Source organism: Glycine max, chromosome 20, assembly GCF_000004515.6.
Source record: "Glycine max cultivar Williams 82 chromosome 20, Glycine_max_v4.0, whole genome shotgun sequence".
Classification (NCBI taxonomy): domain Eukaryota; kingdom Viridiplantae; phylum Streptophyta; class Magnoliopsida; order Fabales; family Fabaceae; genus Glycine; species Glycine max.
In genome coordinates, this window is record NC_038256.2 from 724,090 (window position 1) to 741,409 (window position 17,320).

The 17,320-nt window shown below is 34.4% G+C and overlaps 1 protein-coding gene across 1 annotated transcript; it reads left to right on the forward strand.

Annotated features, from left to right (window-relative positions):
* The first annotated feature begins 9,938 nt into the window (after positions 1-9,938).
* On the forward strand, positions 9,939-16,879 carry LOC100779735 (long chain acyl-CoA synthetase 2). The gene is made up of 19 exons (XM_003555617.5): positions 9,939-10,532; positions 11,691-11,754; positions 12,083-12,172; positions 12,266-12,322; positions 12,466-12,514; positions 12,664-12,740; positions 13,325-13,364; positions 13,454-13,548; positions 13,674-13,838; positions 14,324-14,434; positions 14,534-14,621; positions 14,739-14,805; positions 14,879-14,954; positions 15,031-15,148; positions 15,360-15,605; positions 15,690-15,829; positions 16,010-16,192; positions 16,291-16,410; positions 16,608-16,879. The coding sequence occupies exons 1-19, from the start codon at positions 10,384-10,386 to the stop codon at positions 16,653-16,655; spliced, it is 1,983 nt and encodes a 660-aa protein (XP_003555665.1). The 5' UTR covers positions 9,939-10,383; the 3' UTR covers positions 16,656-16,879.
* Positions 16,880-17,320: the final 441 nt, after the last annotated feature.

The window sequence follows — 17,320 nt, forward strand, 5'->3', positions numbered from 1 at the left end:
GTAACTTCAGCCACAAACAACACAAGCTAACTTCAAATGAGACGGGTGCAAGGAACTAGGAATAGGGTCATGCTACAAGTGTTCCATTCCTTCTCCTTCTTTGTTCCACCCTTTCTACCCCAAATGCTCCTTCCACACTCCGCGCTACTGCAACGCGTGCGAGAAGCCGGTGAAGGGGGTGAGGTTGTTTTTGTATAGGTCGTCTTGCAAGAGGTACAATTTGCATGTGGCGTGTGTGAGGGAGATGGTGGTGGAGTGTTGGCTTGAGGGTGGTGGCTTCATCAGTGTTGTGGAGGGGCAAAGGGTCTAGTAGTAGGGTGAGAAGGTGCTGTGAGGTGGCTGGGAATCATGGCTACTTCATAGATACGTGATCACCCACCTTCATAGATACTTCTTGTCTCTTCTTGTCAGCTTGCGTCTTCATGACTTGTTGTGCTCTGGCCAGATTGTTCTTGAGCTTAGCTAACAAGTTATCTCTGTTGATCAATTGTTCTCTTAACTCCACCGGATCTAAAGTAGTACAAGGCTGTCTGGTAAGTGTAGGAGGCTCTCTTCCATATAATGCTTTGAATGGAGTCAATCCCAAGCTAGTGTGGAATGCAGTGTTATACCAGAATTCTGACCATGGTAGAGCTTTGACCCATCCTTTGGGATTCTCATAAGTAAAACACCTAAGATACATCTCCAGGCATTTGTTCAGAATTTCAGATTGCCCATCTGTTTGTGGGTGATATGCTGATGACATAGCTAGTGTAGTGCCTTGTAATTTGAATAAATTCTGCCAAAAAGAACTAGTGAAAACTCTATCTCTATCAGACACGATGGATTTTGGAATGCCGTGCAGCTTCACTATATTGTTCATGAAAGTTTCAGCAACTGACTTACTACTGTAATCAGCTTTTAGAGGTAGGAAGTGAGCATATTTAGTGAGTCTATCCACTACCACCATAATGACAGAAAAACCATTAACACTAGGCAAACCTGTGATAAAATCCATAGCTACATTTTCCCAAACTTGCTGGGGAATGGGCAAAGGCTGCAGGAGTCCTGAGGGCAGTGTGTTACTCACTTTTGCTTGTTGACAAATCACACAATTTTGTACATACTCTTTGACATGTTCCTGCATCTTAGGCCAGTAAAATTGAGCCTTCAATCTTGCTAGTGTTCTTGTAATCCCCGCATGGCCACCAATGGGTGAACTATGGTACTCTTGCAAAATTCTTTGAACCATCTCTTCTTCCACTGGAATGACTAGTCTGTCTTTCCAATACAATAACCCTTGTCTTACTGCATAATGACTGGCTTCATTAGAGGACCTGTAATCCTCCATTAACTGCTTGAGGTGAGGATTTGCAGTTAGTTTACTTCTTAGCTCTTCTAAGAACAGCGAATGGGGCTCAGACCAGGCTAACAGGAACATTCTGGATAAGGCATCCGCTGCTTGATTATCTCTACCAGGCTTGTATTCAATTTTGAAATCATACCCCAAAAATTTGTGTAACCATGCTTGTTGTTCAGGGGTTTGAAGAGACTGATCCATCAAGCTTTTCAAGCTTCTCTGATCTGTTCTAATGATAAACTTATTGCCTAGTAAGTAGTGTCTGAACTTAGCCAATGCTTCTGTAATGGCTAGCAATTCCCTGGTGTAAGCAGATTGCTTTTGCATTCGAGGTGCTAATTTTTTTGAAAAATATGCTATAGGATGACCATTTTGACTCAACACTGCTCCTACTCCAATTCCCGATGCATCAGTCTCCAAAATGAATGGTTGTGTAAAATCAGGTAAGGCTAGCACTGGTGCTATAGTCATGGCATTTTTGAGCTTAAGGAAAGCTGCTTCTGCTTCAGAATTCCACACAAAATTATCTTTCTTTAAAAAATCTGTTAAAGGTGCAGCAATGTGGGCATAGGCTTTGATGAATCTTCTATAGTATCCTGTCAAGCCAAGAAACCCTCTCAATTGTTTGCTATTGGTAAGAGGAGGCCACTCCAAAACTGCCTGGACTTTAGTGCTTTCCATGGACACACCCTTGCCTGATACCCGGTGTCCCAAGTAATCAACCTCTGAAGCTCCACAAGAACATTTTGACAATCTGGCATACAATTGATGTTGTTGTAATATTTGTAACACTGCCTCTAAGTGTTTGAGATGATCATGCCAAGAAGAGCTAAATACCAAAATATCATCAAAGAATACTAACACAAACTTCCTTAAGGCAGACTGAAACACCTTATTCATCAGAGATTGGAAGGTGGCTGGTGCATTAGTGAGCCCAAATGGCATTACCAACCATTCATAATGGCCATGGTGGGTTCTGAAGGCAGTTTTAGCTCTGTCCTCAGGTTTTACCATAATCTGATGGTAACCTGACCTCAAATCCAGCTTAGAAAAATATTGGGCTCCATATAACTCATCAAGTAATTCATCCACTGTTGGCATGGGAAAACTGTCTTTCACAGTAATGGCATTGAGAGCCCTATAGTCAGTACAAAATCTCCAACTCCCATCTTTCTTTTTGACCAACAGGATTGGTGAAGAGAAAGGGCTGGTACTTGGTTGTATGATGCCTTGATCAAGCATTTCGTGAACCATTTTTTCTATTTGTTCTTTCTGTGTGTGTGGATATCTGTAAGGTCTCACCTTAACAGGCTCTGATCCTTGCTTCAGTGGAATGGCATGATCCTGTTCTCTTGGGGGTGGTAGTGAAGAAGGCACTTTGAACACCTGAGCATAAGTGTGTAGTAATATGGCAATTTCAGGGTCCATATCTGTAGGTAACTCCAGCAATGTATCTCCAGGTACTTCATTTGGTAACCATTGAATTGCAAAACATTCTTCTATTGCATCAGTGTTATGCAATCTTCTGAAATGATGAAATTGGGCTGGACTGGGTTTCATAGTACCTTCCCCTTGCAGTGTAATGAAATGACCATTTTGAAAGAATTTAAGAGTCAATGCTGCATAATCAGCAACATGAGGGCCCAATGTTGCTAACCAAGTTGATCCTAAGATCACATCTGCACCAGAAATTTGTAATAGATACACAGGTACTTTAACTTCTTGACCCTGAATATGTACGGGTAATTGCTGAATCATACCCTCTGCCTGTAACGTCTGACCATTGCCAACCAATACTCTGAGGTTAGGAGCTGGCTCAATTGGAAGCTTCAACACTTGAGCTACTCTTGGTTGAATGAAGTTATCCGAGCTGCCTCCATCCACTAAAATCTTGACCCTTATACTACCCACCTGGCCTGTAAATCTAATGGTGCCAACTCCATTAGACCCTTTCATAGCATTGAGTGACAGGTGGTGAGTTTCAGTTACATTTCCTCCTTCTTCACCTTCCTCTATAGTTGCCTGGTTCCGATCTGGCTGTAGCTCTTCATCATCCTCAAGCTGGAGCAACATGACTTGTCTGTTGGGACATTTGTGAGCTGGAGAAAACTTTTCATCACAGAAATAGCACAAGTTTTTCTCCCTTCTCAGTTGGATTTCTGCTGGAGAGATTTTTTTGATGTTTTGGTTTCTAGGGTTAAAAGGTTTGATCTGAGGAGTGGGTAAGAGAGGTGGAAGGTTGGGCTTAGTGGTGTGATCAAGTTTTTGGGAATTTTGGTTGTTTTTGTGGTTGAATGAAGTGTTTTGGCTATAATTTCTGGCTACATTGGTCATTTGGTTAGGTTTTTTGTTGGCTATATATTTTTCTTCAAATAATTTGGCTAAGGCCACTGCTTTGCTCAGGGTCCTAGGTTCCATGGCTTTCACATCCCTTCTAATTTCATCTTGCAAGCCACTAATAAAGCAATCAAGAATAGCTGCTGGGCTTAAACCATCGACTCTATTCACTAACGCAGTAAATTGTATATAAAATTCATTCACAGATGCAGACTGAGCTAGTTTGAACAAGGTAGCTCGAGGACAGTCATAAGCGGATGGGCCAAAATCAAGTTCTAGAGCTCGAGTAAGAGCTTGCCATGACAGCAATGGATCAGTTTTTTGCATCATTTGATACCAAGGTACCACATCATGATCTAAGTGCACAGACGCTATGAGTAATCTATCAGCATCAGGAGTAGCATAGTAATCGAAAAACTGTTCTGCCTTAAATATCCAGTCCATTACGTTATTTCCATCAAATCGAGGAAAATCCAGTTTGACAGATCTCACCTGAAAAGGAGTCCTCGTTTGTTCTTTGTTTGAGTTCGATGCACCATGGGGAGACACCGGAATGGATTGTAGTCGTTGCAGGATTTGCGTCATAGCAGAATTGAGCTGTGTAATCTGTGACTCATTTGCTATCTGAATCGCTTCCATCCTTTCCATATGAGCGTGGTTAGCACCTTCCAAACGCTCGATCTGACGATGGAAGTCCTCACTGACACGCGTAATGGCATCAGCATTTTTTTTTAATTCTGCATAGATCTCTTTCATGCGTGTGTTGTCTGCCATGATGAGATGAAAGCACCAATGTAATGAATGTAACAGTAAAATGGACAAGGAAAGTTGCACTTTATTGATGATAACTAACTCTGAGTTTTCAGTGTAGAAATTCAGAGTAAAGTACAAGAAGAAATTGCAGGAAAAGAAGTATCAGAGTAGAGAGAATAATCAGGGAGAAGGAGCAAATTCATACATCATACTTCATGCCTACTACATTCCACTATTGCTCTATTTATTCCCCTCATTCTGTTAGCTTCCAGCTTGGCCTCCTCACTCTCTTTCCACGTCCCAATTCCGCATCATCCGGAAGTTTGTTATTCATGCCTTCCACTATGCGTGACTCATCATCCTTGCTCTCATGCCCCGCACGTGCTCCACTAGCCGTTACATGGGATCCTTGATGTCAAGGGCTTGACTATATATGGATAACAGAAATTATTATATGATCGATGATCCTATGATCTTAATTAATTTTTATGTCACATGTTATTGTTTTTTTTTTATACTAAAAATGTCACAACTTGTTATGTAATAATTAGTTAAGATCATGGGATCTGGATCATACAATAATTTCTTGATTGGCATGAAATTGGGGTACGTTGATTCACTCGGAGAAAAAAAGAATTCAGATATATTTTTTAAGTGTTTTCTGTGATGTTCTTTGATTAAAAACTGTGCTTTTATCTCAATATAATTTATGTAATAAAGATTTACATAGTTATTGAGGTTGAAACTTTAATTGTAATTAGAGAACAATGTCAAAATTAAAGTATCTAACAACTACATCTAAGTTTTATTGAGCTACCGTGTGAGGTTACAGGAGATGCATATAAGTGAGTGAGTTGGATATCTGTAGTGTGGAAGGAAACTTAATTATGGGTTTGTGTTTTCCCCAATCCTAATTATGGTTTATCTAATGAATATGTATATATTCACGAGTAAGTTTCTATCTTGGATTCCTGTTTTGGAATGTCTTGGGTTTAATTTTATGTATGTAAAAGTTTTTGCAATCTGAGATTCCTATGGTTTTTTAAATTATTGTTATAGTTACAGTGTTCTTATGATAATTAAAAAAATGCAAGCAAATGTAACTATATATGGCATATATGTATTGCAGTAGGCTTAGGATCAAAATTTAAAATCATGAGCTTCCAAGTCTTGTGATGTATTTTGTACTCACTTGTGTTGCATCTCCAAGTTTCGCATTTCTGATAACTACTTACATGGTCCAGGGATATTCTAGGTCGCACAGTGATTTTTTTTCTTCTTTTTTTATAATTAAATGAGAATCTACAACAACTGAATAGTTGAGTACAAGAAATACTCAACTGAATAAAGTTGGATAAAAGTGGTAAACAAGCCAACCCCAGCAGAATCACAAAAAGAAATCTACCAACCAATCTTTTTACAAGGCCCACCTCAAAACCAGAATGCAGAAGCAATGTCTTATAACTGCTCCAGCCAAAAAAACGTATTACATAACCTGAAACAACTCACACACTGAGGTTAACAACAAAAAGCAACAATACTATTAACACACAAAAAATTCTGAAAGTAGTGATTGTTGATCCTTGGATAGTGGTTGAGAACAACAAATCAAAACTTGATTTGTACTACTCCTTTAGTACCCGCTTTCCCTATAACACTTGATACAGGATAAGACTTATCGGTTAATGTCATCGGAGAGAGACTTATGGAGAATGAGGAAAGTGTGTATATTTCCTGGGTACTCTAGGAGTAACAAATTAAAAAATAGCCGTATTAGTAATAAAGGAGCGTGCAAATAGCATTTTCCTTGTCTCCCATTTTTACTGTTCACTGACAGTGTTGTCCTAATTAGTGGGCCCAATTCTGCTTAAGCTTAACTGACTAGCTAAATTTGGCCTTTTGCTTCATGCAGCTCCATATTTTCTAAATTCCAAAATTGACCTTACCTTTTTTATAAGCTCCTATCAGCCTTGAGCTTCTTCACCCCATAGCTATTCAACAAAAGAGATCTTGATGGTTCTGTGGGGCCACCATTTCCCTCAATGATTTTCAGCACTCTTGAAGGAATCAACATCCTTTGAGATAATGTTGTCGACATCCTAATTTGGTGGAAGCGGTTGGACCGTTTTGGATTGATAAATCTAGAACTGAAATTATTATTTGCCATTCTAGATTAAGTAATTTGGAGAAACAAGTTGTTTCCAGAAAATATAATTCAGAACTATGTTTACATAATTCTAAATTATGTTTTCCACAAACAACTTGTTTTCCAGAATACTTAATATGGACTTGTGTTTTTAGAATTTTGGATAGCGTGTTCCATAAGGGAGAAATTTCTTGTATATTTTGGATTCATTATTCTGAAACTCATTTTATATTGTTCCAAATTCATTTTTCTGAAATCCAGAATATTGTTCTCCTAAATACTTGCATACTTATGGAACAACTTTTCCAAACATCAATAAAGCCTCTGGAATGGGTAATCTGGACAACATTGATGGAGGACCTGCAAGAATAAAAAAAAGAAAGTGGAATTTTTGGCACACAAATGCAAAAAGGAAAAGGAGGTATTCAAAAAGGACATTTTTATTCATTTAAGGTGTTCTAACTTTCCGATGGGTGCAGGAAGCAAAAAATGGAATGCAGGAAGCAATGTCCCTCAATTGGTTATCCTAATTAGTTGGGCGTCTTATCTCAGGCCCAATTTAATTGACTATCTGATCCCAAGCCTTTATTAGTGTGGAATATCTGAGAACAATTTGGCCTTCGGTGACATGTTTAACTACCTTCATCCTATTTAATAATCTCATTCTAAAAATACTCTTTAATTAATTAAGATTATATTTCTAATGATTATTTTATTTTTGATATCAAATTCTAATGAAAGAATTTTAAAAAAATATATTTTCAAATATGATTAGAAGAATTAAATGATATTAATCAATTTTTTTAATTACCGTAAACGTTAGCTAATTTTTCTTATATCTAAGTCTGAGAGAGTATTAATTAAATTATTATATATATATATATATATATATATATATATATATATTAATTTTCCAATCATCAGTTATAATTTTATGGCTTAAATTTATTTTTAATTCCTGAAATATAAATATATTTTTTATTCTATCAATTTTGTAAAATGCTTTTGTTAGTTCACCCTGGAAGATTTTTTGACAGTTTAAATGTACTACGTAATTTGTGACAATTTTTTAACATAAGAGAAATTAAAAGAAACATTTCATGAATTTAAGAGAAAAAAATAATTTGAAGAACTAAAAAAATAGACTCCTAAATTTAAAAGATTAAAAATATATTTAACCCTAATTTTATAATTCGTCATTCTTACTCTCAAAATTTCCAAATTTCGCATATGACGACCTACTTGTATTACCCATTTGGGGTGCCCACATGCCGTTCGTAATTAATGTTGCATGGATATATATGATGGAACGTTAAGGCTAGCACAAAAAGTTAGGTATGAGTTATAAGTGCCCATCTTTTCAATTGGCCATCAAATTAATGTTCCATTTTTCTTTTTCCTCTTATTAGTATCCTAAAAAATATATGCCGCTACAATGCTACATAAGAAATTAAAGTTTGACATAGTCATTTTGACAAATGGTATATATATCTAGACAATGTTTCTATTAGCACCCTATAAAGTTTATTATCATGGTCGTTTCAACAAATTTCCTCTTGTCGGGTCTGTTTAATTAAGATCACTTCAACCATCTGTTGAATTAAGATGTTTCTACTTTGTTTTTGTCCTTTTGGTGGATAAGCTATGTACTATATTGTTGTTAACATAGTCACGGCACCTAATAAGTTTTGTTACACCTATTTCCAACTGCATGCATCAATTATTCCATTAATTAAACCTTGCCCAACTAACTTGCAAATCTTTTTTTTTTTTTTTTCCTTCTGTGGTTTACTGCCCCCATTGATTATTTCTGTTCTAGATTCATTTTTCAATCCAAATTTACCAACTCATTAAAAAGTTACAAATTGGCAAATGGGAAATCACGGGGAATTAAGAATGCTGGAGACATAAAGTACATTTCACACAGCTAGCAAATATTAGGATGATGCAAATATAGAAGAAAAAGAAAATCAATACATGTATTTTATGCTGAAATTCTTAAAACTTGATTTCTGGAGTATAGAATGAAAAGCCGGCATTGGGTGTATGACTTTCATCGAGAAAATACAGAACCAACTAAGTATTCATTATTCAATTAATGCGCGTCTAAGACACCTTCGTTATCACTGTTCAGTGTTGACTAAAATTAGCAAGAGCAAGATCATGCATGATTTCAGGGTGCATTATTGGCCAGACAAATGGCTTCCCCATCAGTAATGGTGGTCCTTAATAGGTATGCATTAAACGTAGATAGAGATATTATATGTAATTTTAATCAAAACTCTCCACTGTCATCACATTCACATATACTAAAATATATTTTTATGAAAAAATATATTTTGTACTAAGATTTCTATACATGGGACGAAGTCTATAGCTTTGGTTTCTTTCCAAACAATAATAACAATAATAATAGAACAATACCATTTTAAATTAAGAATTTAATTTTAATGTATGCAAATTTTTTTACACTATCAATCTATTAAATATGAATTTTACATTAATTATTATAATAGTCATCGATGCTTTCTAGTTAAATTTTGAAAATAATAATTATGTGATATAACTTCAAATACTCCTACCGGTATTTTGTATTTTTAAACTTTTATACTAATACAAATAAAATTTCATAATTATCAGATAAAATAATAATATATTTATGTATTTTTAATACTCATTTCCATTTTTAAACAATCAATACTTCCTTTAGTTAAAATTTATAGTTATTGTTTTTTTACACAAGTATTATGGTTGTGTTGTATATTATTAATATAATGCTTCTTAAAATATAATTGGTAGATAATTGAGTTTATATATTAATATGCTGACATGGTTTGGTTACCTGATCAGGTGTATAAAAAAGATTTATTTGGATAGATAAAATTTGCTTTAATAATCTTTATGTTTAGAGAAATTAATCTTATGCCTTTTAGTAGGAGAGTAGCTTGCTTTTAGAAAGAAAAAAAAATTCTCTAATTAGAAAGTAAGAGAATAAAGAAGTTAATAAAGTTTGATTTAATTAGTAATAGTTGAGTCCATATCTCATAAGGATGTGAGTTCATGATATCCCATTATCAAGATGATGAGTGATAACATGTTGATAGATAATCTATTATCTATAAATATCTTTGCGAATGATATGTTCCTTAAGACGTGTCTCAACTTTAATGAATTTTTGAGATCCAATTTATTCATATTTTTGAAGGGCGGGAAAAAAATAAATAAAAAGATAAGAGAATAAGTGATGAATAAATACCCAAAGTGGTGCAATACAAAAAGAATAGAAGAATAAAAAAAATGAGAAGAAAAACCAGAAAGAATAAAAAGTAGGTATATGTTAAACGACATTTTCCTTTTCAAATTAGAACCAAAGTTTATAGGCCCTTTATTTTATTTTCTGTTAACCATTTTGTCTATTAGGAAAATGGCAAGGGTAGCTTCACCAAACTTTTGCAGCCAATATAAATGCTCATGGAGGGTGTGTTGCTGAAAATATGCAAACACAGAAATCACAGCTGAAAGAGGGTACTATCAATAAAACAGCGCTACAGATATTGTTCAGAAATTTCTGTACCAAAAAAGTAAACATTGAATTTATTGCACTGGCTCAACCCCCCTCTTCCTTTCTGGCTCACATGCACTTCTTTTTCTTTCTTTGAAGTTCATCTATCCACACATACATATCCCTTTAGCCTTTATTACAAGCCTCAGATATAACTACTTCACTTGTTGTGACTAAGCTCACTAATCATTATCATCATTCATCATCCCCTAGACACAGTTCTGAAACATTCCATTCCATCTTACAATGCCAGAGGTTTATACTGTGAAGGTTGAAGAGGGAAGGCTTGCAACTGATGGAAAGCCATCAGTGGGTCCTGTCTATAGGAGCATTTATGCTAAAGATGGTCTCTTGGAGGTTCCTTCTGATTTTAAGTCCCCTTGGGATTTCTTCAGGTTAGTATTTTTTTTATCAACCAATATTAATTGTTAGTGAGAGGAATTCAAATCTGCCATCTCTTCCTCTCCGTTCTCCCTTCAATCACCAAGTTAAGCTTATAACTATTTCATGTTACTATTTATGATTTTGTTTACTTTTCTTTTTCATGATGAAGTTATTATCATGTAAACTGAACAACTCTCAACATATCTATAATGCATTAAGTTATTTTGTAGCAGGATTTTAACCGTTTTGTTGTGTTTAGTGACACACCAGAACATGACATTGCTAATCATTAAAGGAAATCTCTTCTAAATTGAGTAACTCACTCTAGAGGGTAAAGTGAGAAATCATAGTTGTTGATGAAAAAATCAACAATCAGTTAGGTGCACATATATGACAAATCATGGATCTGTTGGAATATTGAAAATGAATTTTTAGTAAATGTCTAATTTTATATTTGTTTCTTAATAGATTTTTGTTTTATGAAGAATCTTTAATAAAATAATAATTTTTTTTTATTCTTGACACTTATTTCTAGTTCCTAATAAATTAATAAATTTTGTGTTGATTTCATGATAAATATTTTTCATTTGTTATACAAGCGACAATAAAATTTATTAATTTATTAAAAAATAAATACAAAATTTTCTAATTTATGAGGAACTAAAATAAAATATCAAGAATAAAAAATAAATATATTTTTTATTAGACACTCAATACAAAATAAAAATTTATTACGAATAAACACAAAAGTCAAATATTTATTAAAAATAAAAAATATATTTAACTCTTCATTTTTATATCAACAACTAGGATTATACTTTACCTTTACTCAATTTAGAGGAGCCAAATACAAATGGAATATATTTAAGTTCAGATTAGTTTAGTTTTTGGCACCAAATTAAGAACTAAGAAGTAACATTATTAGTACTATGCTTATCCAACCGTACTAATACAGATTTTAATTTATAGTTTCTTGTTAAGTAATTTTAACAAGCTTTTATCTTTTAATTCCTTTATTATAATTTTTCAATTTTTCAGTTACATGTAATGTTCTTCGCCCAAATTGTATATATCATAGTGACGTGTCAAATGACTATTTATGTCATAATTTTGTAATAAAACAGAAAGTACACGTCACTTATCAGAAGTTTTAATGCTTCGTTTGGCAGGGACTCTGTTAAGAGGAACCCCAACAACAATATGTTGGGTAGGCGTCAAAAAACCGAATCTAAGGTATCAACTTCACATATTTTGGTGCTTTTTAAAAAAAAAAAAGTATTTTGGTTCCATGCACCATTTGTTAGGATCAACTTTTTTTTTCCCCTGATTAAAAGGTGACACAACACATTAACAAAAATAATACTCTCATTCTTTATTGTTAGACTTTCTGCTTACATGTCACTTTTTAATTAACTTGACTACTTGAGGGAACATAAAAATGATAGGAAATGGAGACAAGTTCTCTTATTATGGATATCATTAAGAGTCTAAACTATTGGGGAAAAAAAATAATTCTCTCAAATTTTGAAAACTTCATGTGAACATTGAGGTGAATTTACAGTTGGGTTCCTATACATGGCTCACGTATCAAGATGTTTATGATGCTGCCATGAAAATGGGTTCGGCCATAAGGAGCCGTGGTGTCAATCCTGTGAGTTTCCAACATTTCTTGCTCTTTCAAGATATTGCATTGGAATTACTGAATGTGAAATTTATAATCTAACTAGTGGTTTAAAATCACAAGGGAGATCGTTGTGGCATATATGGGTCCAACTGCCCTGAATGGATCATTGCAATGGAGGTATAACACTTTCTTTGTATCACCATAAATTATAAGTACTTCATTTAATTATTACCACAAAGTCTTACACCTTATGTTAAATTAATTGGCTTTGTTAATTATTCCAATTGGACTTCACATGATTCAATTTTTGTGTTTTGCAGGCTTGCAATAGCTGTGCAGTGTCATATGTTCCATTATATGACACCCTTGGTATGTGTTTTCTGACTTGACAAATGTCTCAGTGACCTTGCTTTTAAGTGTTATCATTTGAAACATTTCTGCTGAAGAATCTGTGGACACAAATTGGAGCATATATCATCAGCTAGGAAATGACTTTGACTTGGGTTTATACCTTCCAGGTCCTAATGCAGTGGAGTTTATCATAAACCATGCTGAAGTTTCAATTGCATTTGTACAGGAGAAAAAGATTCCATCAGTATGTTCTAGTTCTTTGAGCACAATCTTTTATTATTTCAAGTTGGACTACCTAAAACATTCAATTGTTATATTATTAAGATTACCATATTGGTTGAGTCATCCTAAATTAGTGTGACAAATAGTTTTGCTGCTTTTATTATTTGGTGATATGGCTTTGTTGAAGCTTCAATTTCACTAGGATTGTCTGGTTCTTCCTCATAGTTGACTTCAGTAAATATTCATGTTATGGAAGGATCATCATTCCATTAGTTAACAATTAATTTGCAATATTTTGATGCTACCTTCAATAAATAATCATCTCCATCAGCTATCAAGTAATCAACAATGTCTTGTCTCCCAAGAAACTATGTGGTGAGAAAGCCATTAATCATTAGCATCCTTCTTAGATGGATTATGTGCATAAGTTATTATATATGATATTACTGTAAGCCATTTTCTTAAAATAGAAATGTAAAGTCAGGTTCATATTTTGGAATTGAAAATATGTCTTACTTACTGCAAGACCTTTTTAATGGTTGTAATTAGTATGTTATCCATTGAATTTCTTGAAGTTCCCTTCTGAACTAATATCTGTTTTCACAGGTTTTGTCATGTCTTGCACAGTGTTCTTCAAATCTTAAAAGTAGGTGAAGCATGGCCATCTTAGTTACTCCTAGATTAAGGGTCTTACCTCCATTTTATGCTGACCAAGCTCTGTGTGTCATGGTGTAGCTATTGTGAGCTTTGGAAGTGTTTCTACCACACAAAAGAAAGAAGCTGAGGGGCATGGCGCGTCCTGCTTCTCATGGGGAGAGTTTCTCCAGCTGGTAAGATGTTAAACTTGGTTTGCAATTGCCTATTTGGTGTTCCAAAATTAGGATCATGAACCATTTTATATGAGTATTCTGAGATATAATTATAACAGTTTAATATTTTTTCTTCCTTTCTCTAGGGATGTCTGGATTGGGATCTACCATCAAAAAAGAAGACTGACATTTGCACAATAATGTACACAAGTGGAACAACTGGAGATCCCAAAGGTGTCGTTATTAAGAATGAGGCTTTCATGGCTGAAGTGTTGTCTGTTGACCACATAATTATGTTAACAGACAGAGTGGTAAGAACTATTTCCCTTGAAGCTTCATTAGTTTCATGTTGTATAGCTTATACCGCAAACACTGCCAGCCGCCAGGTCAATGTTTCTTTGGCTGCCATGTTGATTAATGTCATAATGATTATCAAGTGGCAACATTGGCAACATAATAGTTAAAAGCAATAATGGGGAAATCAAACCCCAATTATTTTTCAATTAATGGATGGTGAAATCCTGATATAAAGTACGGTGGACAGAAGTGCCTATAAAAAAATAAAAAAAGGTGAACATAATTATGCTCACCTGGAGGTTTCAAACAATTACTTTCCTCGCATTAGACTAAGGAAAGTAATGCTATTCTCATAATTTATCTTGGAAAAATATGGTACATATTTTAATCAAATTCAAAATTAAAACAATGAGAAGATGAGTATGAGTATCTAATCTTTGTTAAATTAAACACTGTAGTGCTGAGTGCTGACAGTGAAAATATTTTGTGATATTTTTAGGCAGGAGAAGACGATGTGTACTTTTCCTTTCTTCCTCTTGCTCATGTATATGACCAAATAATGGAGACGTATTGCATCTCCAAGGGCTCATCAATAGGATTTTGGCAAGGCGTAAGATTTTGATTGACGTCATGGAATTAGTTTTTGGTCCATTCTTTAAGTGTTCTGTTTTTAATGACTCGGGTGGATTTTTCTTGTTGATTCATGCAGGATGTCAGGTTCTTGCTGGAAGATATTCAGGAACTGAAACCAACTATATTTTGTGGAGTTCCTAGAGTTTTTGACCGTATTTATGCAGGTAAAACAAGAATGCTTCTTATGATCATCTTTGGTTATCTAAATCATGATCTTAAACGATGACTATAAGATCCTTATCTCTGTGTGACTACATTAACTATAAGCTTTTCACTTGAAGGTATCAAAAGCAAAGTATCTTCTGCAGGACCACTGCAGAGTACATTGTTTCAGTGCGCTTACAACTAGTATGTTTCATCATTAAACTCAAGTGTTTAAATTATCTGTATGCATGTAAACTAATCTGGAGTCTAATGACAGCAAGTTAAAATATCTGGAGAAGGGTCTTCCGCAACACAAAGCAGCACCTCTGTTTGATAGGCTTGTGTTTGATAAGGTATAATACCACTTTAACTTTGTAAGCTCTTTTCATAAAGTTTGGTTCAAGACTGAAATATAGGTTTTATTGATAGACAAAACTAGCTCTAGGTGGACGTGTTCGCATCCTGTTATCCGGAGCTGCTCCTTTGCCTAGGCATGTGGAAGAGTTTATGAGGGTCACTAGTGGATCTACATTATCACAAGGATATGGTATGATATATGAATCTTCTACTACATAAAAAAAGTCTTTATCAAAATTTTCTGAATCAAGGGCTATATTTTGATAAAGTAATCTTGTGGGAGAAAATAGGTATGATGGTTTAATCCTATAAATAATTCTAGAATGATTTTTTTATTTGTCATGGTCACATGTTAATTGTGTACATGTTCATATTAATTTATTATCATTTTGATGTGGCAGGTCTTACTGAAAGTTGTGCCGGGTGTTTCACGGCGATAGGTGATGTGTATTCTATGACAGGAACTGTTGGAGTTCCCATGACAACCATTGAAGCCAGGCTTGAATCTGTGCCAGAGATGGGATATGATGCCCTCTCCAATGTACCCCGTGGAGAAATTTGTCTGAGAGGAAATACCTTGTTCTCCGGTTATCACAAGCGTGAAGATCTTACCAAAGAAGTTATGGTTGATGGCTGGTTTCATACAGGTAAAACCAGGTTGTCCTGGATTCAAAATTAACATAGTGATTTGTAAATCAACACAAAATTCACATACAGGTAAACCATTGCAGGTGACATTGGAGAATGGCAATCAAATGGGGCCATGAAAATTATTGATCGGAAGAAGAATATCTTTAAATTGTCTCAAGGAGAATATATTGCTGTGGAGAATATTGAAAACAAGTATTTGCAATGCCCTCTTATAGCATCGGTATGCTTCTAGTTCAATCACAACAGTTGATAAAAGTAGAGAAACAATAGTTATAGTTCATTTTTGGTCATATTAAGTTTACTGGGAAAGTTTACTTCGAAAGTAGTTTTGCAGTGCACCTATTATACTAAATTTGTGTAATTAAATATTGGATAAAAAAAGAAATTATTTCACATGCAGATTTGGGTGTATGGAAACAGCTTTGAGTCATTCTTGGTGGCTGTTGTGGTCCCTGAAAGAAAAGCCATTGAGGATTGGGCAAAAGAGCACAATTTGACTGATGATTTTAAATCTTTATGTGATAATCTTAAAGCAAGAAAACACATTTTGGATGAGCTCAACAGCACTGGTCAGAAACACCAAGTATGTATATATAATTCATTATCATATGCTTCCAGTTTCTAGTTTTATGATATATTTTGCCTGTATTACCAAACATTTGACATCAAAGAAATATTCAGCTTAGAGGATTTGAGCTGCTAAAAGCCATTCATCTGGAACCAAATCCCTTCGACATAGAAAGAGATTTAATAACTCCAACATTCAAATTGAAGAGACCACAATTGCTCAAGTACTACAAGGTTTTCTTCTTGTGCTTTGATCAAAATTTCATAACTATTGACCTTTTGAATTAGTAGTTTGATTCACAGTTTGTACCAAATGTGCATCAGTTTTGGCTTCCATGTTTAGCACCAAATGCTGATCTATAAATTTCAATCAGATGTTTGAGTGTGCATGACTTAAATAAACATTACTCTTTGCCAACATTATTTTGCAGGATCATATTGATCAACTATACAAGGAAGCAAAGGGAGCAATGGTGTAAACCATGCAGCAAGTGGCCATGCTGTGTGCAACAATTTTAAGATTTCTGCTAGTTATGAAGAAAAATCCATTTGGCATTCTGTGTATTTGGGTTCATTATTGTATTGACTGAAGTGCAAAACCATAAACATAGATAGAATAGGCTGTATGCTGAAACAGCAGCTCCATATGTCATTCTTGTAAAAAATCACATAATAAAATTGTGTGGCCCATGCAAAATCTGTATTTTCTTTTGGCAGATATGCTTTATTCTTTCATTTTTATAGTTTTGGTATGACTTAATATTTCAAGAGTACAATAATTACTCAGAATTATATCGTCTAACAATCCACAATCTTAGCCATCAGAATAAGGTGGAATTTTCTACAATTTAACCTTGTATTTTCACACAACCATCAACATATTTCTATGTCTGGTATTGTCTTTGGGTTTTTAAATGCTTTGGTTCTATCTGATATTGATTGATAACTTCTAAAATGTGGTGAAAACTACGATAGACATTAAATCCAAACCACACACTCACACACACATGTCTTTTGAATACACAAGCTTGGATACCACATGTCCACATTACTCATCATTTTTATTTTTAAGGTTCAATGAAAGTAAAAATTCTTTTCAATATTTCACTTCACATTTTATACAAAAGCAAAAACTATTGGGACA

What these genes read in the sequence shown, in the direction of transcription:
- LOC100779735 (XM_003555617.5), top strand. Translation starts at nt 10,384, where the DNA reads ATGCCAGAGGTTTATACTGTGAAGGTTGAAGAGGGAAGGCTTGCAACT. An exon ending in GGGGAGAGTTTCTCCAGCTG is followed by an intron (nt 13,549 to 13,673) that starts GTAAGATGTTAA and finishes TCCTTTCTCTAG; the next exon opens with GGATGTCTGGATTGGGATCT. An exon ending in AATTGCTCAAGTACTACAAG is followed by an intron (nt 16,411 to 16,607) that starts GTTTTCTTCTTG and finishes ATTATTTTGCAG; the next exon opens with GATCATATTGATCAACTATA.